Source organism: Epinephelus moara, chromosome 20 (assembly GCF_006386435.1).
Source record: "Epinephelus moara isolate mb chromosome 20, YSFRI_EMoa_1.0, whole genome shotgun sequence".
Classification (NCBI taxonomy): Eukaryota; Metazoa; Chordata; class Actinopteri; order Perciformes; family Serranidae; genus Epinephelus; species Epinephelus moara.
This window is the reverse complement of record NC_065525.1, coordinates 5,339,305-5,346,883: the sequence shown is the minus strand read 5'-3', so window position 1 is coordinate 5,346,883 and position 7,579 is coordinate 5,339,305. Positions and strand designations below refer to the sequence as shown.

The 7,579-nt window shown below is 41.6% G+C and overlaps 1 protein-coding gene across 1 annotated transcript in view; it reads left to right on the top strand.

Annotated features, from left to right (window-relative positions):
* The first annotated feature begins 5,800 nt into the window (after nucleotides 1-5,800).
* The window catches only part of cetp (cholesteryl ester transfer protein, plasma), a 17,332-nt gene continuing 15,553 nt past the window's right edge, over nucleotides 5,801-7,579 (top strand). Inside the window, exon 1 of the mRNA XM_050072259.1 lies at nucleotides 5,801-6,208. Within this exon, the coding sequence (XP_049928216.1) occupies nucleotides 6,061-6,208 (148 nt within the window). The 5' untranslated portion in view covers nucleotides 5,801-6,060. The remainder of the gene's footprint in view (nucleotides 6,209-7,579) is intronic.

Genomic DNA, 7,579 nt, shown 5'->3' with positions numbered 1-7,579 from the left:
TCTTAAGTCTAGTCTTAAATGTGGAGACAGTGTCTGCCTCCCGGACCGTAACAGGAAGATGATTCCACAGGAGAGGAGCCTGATAGCTGAAGGCTCTAGCTCCTGATCTACTTTTGGAGACTTTAGGGACCACGAGTAACCCTGCGTTCTCAGAGCGCAGTGTTACTGAACAAAATTTCATTGCTGGTGTTTAAAAGGGCATTATCCCATCACATGTATTTCCAATGGAGTAAGGGACTGCACTCTCTTAAGGCCAGAACACACAGCGAATGCTGCGCCTCAAAAAATGCACCCCTATTATTTTCTATGTACAACCCCACACCAGCAGTGGCCAGAAGAACATTGGCACTCCTGGACGCACCACCCTGTGGCACTTCACACCACTGTCCTGTCTCCAGCTTCGCCTTCCCCACAGTTAAATGCATTTTTCCCTCACTCGCTCTCTGCTTGTTCATACCAGTTCCTGTGGCAGCTCTTTTTCTCTGCTCCTCTGGCAGCTCAACTCCTCTCCTCACCATGGATGCAAAGAGAACTGTGTAGCTGTTGCTGTGTCTTGTCTGTAACGAAGGATGGATGAGGAGAGACGCATTGTCCCCACAAGATTTTAAACTAATGAATAGGTGGAGAAAATACAGGTCTTTCAGTAAAAGTAGTAATAACTTTGCATGGTCATCTGTTAAGAGTTGCAGCACAACGCATGCAGTGTGTGCTAGGGGCAGCATTTGACGTGCATCAAATGACACTCCACACAGGGCGGTGCTGGTTTGTGTTCACCTTTAGGTAGCTACACGAGACATGGCGGCAAACACTGTTGCAATTTTCTGCAAAGTCCAATTAAATTGAACTTTGACCCCAAATATGCTGGCCTCAGCAACACACATCCTCAAACAAACATTGAAGACAAAATTTGTTATCCAAATGTATACAAGGTGGCCACAATGGGTAACTTCTACAAAAAAGTTTTTATCATGGTATTTGCTGAAACGATCACCATATCCTGACAGGAGGACATGAGGCAGACAATCTGGGGGGAAAAGCCAGGTTCCTCTGGCTTCACCTGCTCCTAATGGAATTTCCAGAGAGTCCACTGTGCCTGAACCCAAACAACCAATCAGAGCCAGGAGTTTTTATCCTCTTGTCTCAACCAGTCAATCACTTCTCTGGCACATTCTGCGCAGCCCCCTTCCCCTCACATGCTCTCACTCAAGTCCCCTTTTACACTGCCTGTTCAAGGCAGGTACAATTGCAGAATAGGGTGAAAGAGTTGCCTCACCTTAAAGCCAGCAGCAGAGGTAGTAACAACGCCGAACTAATGTCTGTGTAAAAAAGACAGCCACGATGATGGAGCCGTGGATGGAACAGGTGTGACTCCTGATGATGTGCCATGTGTGTGGTCCACTACCTGCAGATTTAAAAAGTAGCTGTTAGCAGCACACTCAAAGAAGAAGAGCAGCAGCCAAAAATGTCCTCAAATTGGGAAAACAATGAGGTCCGAGAGCTCCTTACCCTCTAAGCAGAAGATGAGATCAGCCGCCATATAACAGAGACAGTAAATGATTGTAACTGCCATGTTATGCCATTGTTATTGTTTATAAAGTGCTGCCAACGGGTATCTTATATATTACACTACAGATTCATGCTGTTGTGTTACATGTCACACATCACACCACGTTTGCTGCCACAATGCCGGCATGCTGTCTAAAATCACATACAGGAGCGGTATGATGCTGCTGTTTTTTGGTTCAGTGTAAAAATGTAAAGGAGGCATAAAGAAGGGACTTTGTAGTGGCCCTATAGCGTGATCTCTGTGTAAAATAAGCTTAAGCAAACAACAGCGTACAAGGTTGAGACGAGTAAACAGAAGAAGACTGATGACTAAAAGCTGGCTTTCACCTTCTCAGAAGAGGACAAACAGGTTGGTCTTTCTCTGTTTGCTTTTCTTTGCCATGTTTGCTGATGTTGGCAAAGGAGGGATGTGCAGTTTTTTCATTGCTGGTGGTTGTTTCTCAGCCATCATGTTTGCAAACTCCTCCTGAAGCCGTTTGCTGAAGATATTGAGCTTGACTGTGTGCGACCACAGCCCTCCTTGTTCCGATTGGTTGTTTTTGTTCGGATTCTTGCAAATGTCATTAGGAAAATTAGGAGGAGACAGAGAGGCATGATTTTGTCACAGATTATATGCCTCATATACTACTGGATATAGTGACAGCCTCTGCAAATATGACAAAATTATTATTATTATTATTATTATTATTATTATTATTACATGTTATTATTATTAGAATTTATAAAAGTACCCACCGGAGCTTTAGAGCTTGCTCAGTCTCAAGCTAATGGATGTTGGGACCAAGCAGCAGCTGCTGAGGCTGAAAAATCAAGCCAATACAGAAGTGTCCAAAACTGCAGTTCACCAATTGGCCACTTGAGGCTGGATCCAAAATGGAGTCAATCCCCATAGACCCCCATGTTAAAATGCCCAAATTAACAGCAACAGAAATAAATATGTTTACAGCCTGGTACGAAAAACAGTTTGGTCTCTGTAGCTAATTTCAACATTCATGACAACTGTACGGGGGTGGATTTTTTTTTATAACTCAGCCATTTACATTTTATTGAGGCCAAAGGTTACACACATTTAAGGGGAGAGGTGCACAGTCTGTGAGTCAGATCCACCCCTCACTCCTCCACAGCTTCACCCTTTCGTCCAAATATGGTCACTTCTGCCTCCAAAAACCAAGATGGCGATGGATGAAATGCCAAACTCGAGAATTCAAGACAGCAGTCCACAAACCAGTGGTTGACATCATGGCAGCTACAGCCATCATTTATACAGTCTATTATCCAGACTGACTTTTTATGGGCGGTCAAGGACAAACACCTGTCCTTTTCAAGTTGCCATTAACTACAGTGAACACAGTGGGCTATACATGGCAGCTTCGTTAAATGACCAGACACCCATAGAACAAACATTACTCTTGTACTGGCATAACACTACTTGGCCACAGGGTTTCCTTGTAAACATAACTTTATTTAGAATTGAGCACCATGTGAGAACAATAAACATGCACTGAAACTAGTACTTTTGACACAGCTTCGTCAACTTTCGAATTGTATGGGGGCCATGATGTTTTGGTTCAGGTTTAATATCTGTGTAGCAGCTCAGTCACCAGAGGGAAATGTTGGCATTATACTTTCAGCAAACTACTGATACATTACATTTGTACGTTTCATATGTATTGTGTCAACATTTCTAAAGGGAGGATTATGTCATTGGGCAGTGGAGGGGATGGTGAATGGAGTGACAGCTAGGCCAGACACCTGCCAAGCTGCAGACCACTGTTTGAGACCAACAAACAACAAAACCTGTTGTGATTTAGCGAGTCACTGCTATGTTTCCAGTGGCTTTTTAGGCAACAAATATGGGTGTTTGGCAGCAACCTGTCACTGTTTTTCCAGCGAGTATAGCGGCATTAAAAGCAGTTGGGTTTTTTTACGGAGACATTGCTGCTTTGTCATGTTTTGATATGTACCACACACACAGACACACACACACAGACACACACAGACACAGACACACACACACACACACACACACACAGACAGACAGACACACACACACACACACACACACAAACAGACAGACAGACAGACAGACACACACACACACACACACACACACACAGAAACCTTAGAGCCCTTATCCCAATCAGTTATCCCCTTTGTTATTATCTTAGTCTGTCTTTGTGTCCTACTGTACCTCAGAATCACAATTAGAAACAGTTTTATTACCAAGTAGGTTTGCACATACAATACATTCGTCTTGGTGATTTGGTGCATAACAATAAACACAATGCAGAAGTCAATTCACGTGATATAAAAACAGACCTAGAAGTATGGCCTTGCGGTTGTATGCCACCGCAAACCCATGAAGTTGCAGGTACAGTTTACATCCATGTCTGTGAAAACATGGACACTTCACACACATCTTCCCCCCTGGCAGCACAGAAGATTTGTACAATCAGCACAGTTTCAAGGTGGACACCCAAGATTAGTGTCACCAATTCAGTATCTGACCAAATATTTCCAATTCTGTTTTTGAGATATGATGTTGAGTAATGGCCAAAAAAGTGTTTTGCAGAACTTTAAGATGTCCCAGTGAAGTTGACTTTTGACCTTTTGGTTAAAAATGTCATCACTTCATTATTTTATTCTATTAGATATTTGTGTGAAGTTTTGTCATAATTAATTTATCAGTACTTGAGTTATGGCCAAAAAGATTTTGTGAGGACCTATGACTACCAAATTCCAATCAGTTCATTCTTGAGCCCAAGTGAACGTTTTTGCCAAAATTGAGGAAATTCCTTCAAGGCCTTCTTGAATTATCACATTCACAAGAATGAGATGGACACAAGATCACAGTGACCTTTGACCTCTGACCACCAAATTGTAATCAGTTCATCCTTGAGTACAAGTGCAAGTTTGTGCCAAATTAGAAGAAATCCTCTCAAGGTGTTCTTGAGATACTGCGTTCACAAGACTGTGACAGACGAGGTCACAGTGACCTTGACCTTTAACCTTTGACCATCAAATTCTAATCAGTTCATCATTGACTTATAGTGGACATTTGTTCTAAATTTTAAGAAATTCCCTCTCAGCGTTTTTAAGATATTACGTTCACAAGAATGAGAGGGATACAACATCATGGTGACCTTGACCTTTGACCACAAAAATCATCCTTGACTTTCAGTGGATGTTTGTGCCAAATTCAAATATAATTTTTTTTCAATGTTCTTGAACTACTGACATAAAACTGTCAGGGAATTTGGACACTGTGCCAAATTCAAAGAAATTCCCTCAAGGCGTTTTTGAGATACCACGTTCACAACGAATGGGGCGGACGGACACGCAAACTAAAAAAAATAATGCTTCTGACCACAGCTATTGCTGCCAGGGAGGCATTTAAATGTACAATAGAAAAAATAGTTAATTCATTTGTAAGAAATATACCTGTTTTTAAAGTGGAAGAATTGTTCAGTTTTTTCCTCCCAGTTTTATTAATTCAGGCCAAATCAAACTCTTTCAACTTGCAGGTTTGGAGGACAACAGAAAGACTCAATAGAATCTATGGGAATGAAGAGTTCACATTACAGAGTCAGCATCTGTACATGTATCTAGTTTCCCTGTGAGCCAGCACTGGTTGAAAGAGCCTTTGTTCAGTGAAGGCTGGACCTGAGGGGATCTGTGTTTTACTCTTGTTGAGAACAGGGAAAGTAGAATAAGTTTAGATGTGGAGAGAACAGACTTGGATTCATCACTCACATGTTTATGTCCGGCATGAAGACAAAGTTTTTACTGTGAGGATTTAGTGTTTCTGGTTATTAAAGGCATCTTTGTGATGCTGCACTAACTATTGCCCTACAACAGCATCTGTTCAGTGACGTTGTATCTCCCTGTCCTCCACTTGCTATTTTTATAATGTATTAATTTTCTTAATGCAAACCAAATATTAAAAAGTATATATATGATATGTCCTTGTTTTGACATCACATGTCTGTAGTCAGTATTTGATCTGTTAAAAGCTTTAGAGTTTGTGTAACTACCTGAGGTTTTGTAGAACTCACATCATAGAAAGAGTTGTACTTTGATCAGTTTACCTTGAGGGAACCCTGTGAAAAAGACAAACCTGAGTCACTGTTTGTCCATCAAGAGTAAATCACGCAAGGTGTCTGTCTCTGATTGGATGAAGGATAAGGTCCGCAAGATAGTTGCAATACATAGACCCCTCCCCGCCAGTGGAAAGAACAAGGTTAGTAGGCTGTACGATTCTCTCAACAAAAACCAAGGAACACTTTGAAAATCATAGTGAGAGCAGAGCTGCCACAGCACATGAGAGTCAGAGTATGAAAGGAATTTGAAAAAAAATGTCAAGCCTTTGGAGGTGAACTGAGATTGGGTAAGATACTGCTCGGGAAAACAAACAAACATATATCGAACTGCCAACAGTGCACAGGGTTAAAAACCTCAATCGACTGTCACAGAGGGGAAGTATCCACGTGCACAATGCCATGTCATGTATTCCCACTGCTGCTGCCCCTGCTGCTGTTCCTGTCTGTGTTTTGGACGTCCCATGGCTGTCTACAGGACCCTGCTTCAGCCTACAGATTTACCGGGGCTGTATGTCGCCTCACCTACCCTGCAGCTGTTGTGTGTGAGTAGAATTTTGACCCTTCTTTAGTATTTACCTTCAAATATTTGCTTCCTTCATCTTTTTAATCAAATTAAGCACTCATCCTTTTGTTATGCCACCAAATTTGCTGTGGATTCAATGATGGGTTTTACACCAGTGTAAGGCCCTATTGTAATTGAAGAAACTATTATTATGATTTTATTTTTAACATTTAAACACATTTTGGGGTGCTTGGGATACTCAAAAAGTCCTGAAACTTGGCACATGTGTTAGAACTTGTGAAAATTGCAATCTTATATGGGTCTACTGATTGGGTATGGAAAATTGCATTGCCTAACAGTTTTCAAAGTTCAAGGCCCCACCTTCAAATTTTCTTGTAGATGAATGAAATTTGGTGGACATATGAAACATGCCCAGACTTACAAAAGAGTCTCTAAGAGCTATACCCTAAACCCAACAGGAAGTGAGCCATTGAAATGACATTTTCCAGGGGTCATATTTTATCGCCTCCTAGAGATTGCATGCAAACAACTTCAAATTTTGTCTGTACCATCAAAAGCTACTAAAAGCTTGAGTTTTTGTCAAATCGTGTGTCAAACTTCCATGTTTTGCCATAAAACAGGAAGTGGTCCTGCCCTGAACTCATGCCAATGCCAATAATTAGTTATATTTATAGCGCCATCTACTGGCAACATGAAATTACATGTTTTATACTTTGATATGCTTCTCCCCCAGGGTGATCAGATCCATCCCAAATTTGGTCAGCATAGTCACAAGGCCTTGATGATGCTTAGTTGTGAAGATTATGAGTTTACATTGAAGGACATTGCCATGGTGACACCTTATTCACCATGAAACAGGAGGTTGTTGTAACTTCCGTGAACCTTGTCCAATCTGCCTGAATCTTCACTTGTTTTATAAGGCTCCAGGCCTGAAGCCATCAACATACAAATTAGGTGTCATGGTGATTGTACCACCTGCTGGTAACAGAAATTCAACCCTGTCAGACAATTATATTTTGATTTACATGAAATTTACATGATGTGGTCTACAATTGATGTACTGCAAAATGACATATAAATAGTGTGTTCTGTCGCACCACATAATGGACACAGGAAGTGGTAAAAAAAGCTGCATCAGCTGGAGTCCTGCCAGTACCCCTGTTATGAGCAAAGGTGCAAAGGCCCGTTCATTGCTTCTTGCAGATTTAATTAGGGGCCGGGCAGCCTAAGCTGCCTGGAACCTATATTGTTTTGCTGCATGTTCTTCTACTTCTGAGGAAATCCTACTTCCCATGCGCGAAAAATCACCAAACTTTGCACAAAGGTCCAGTCCCATGCCAGATTGCCTCAGCTGCAAAAACAGGCCAATAGTCCTGATGGTGGCGCTACA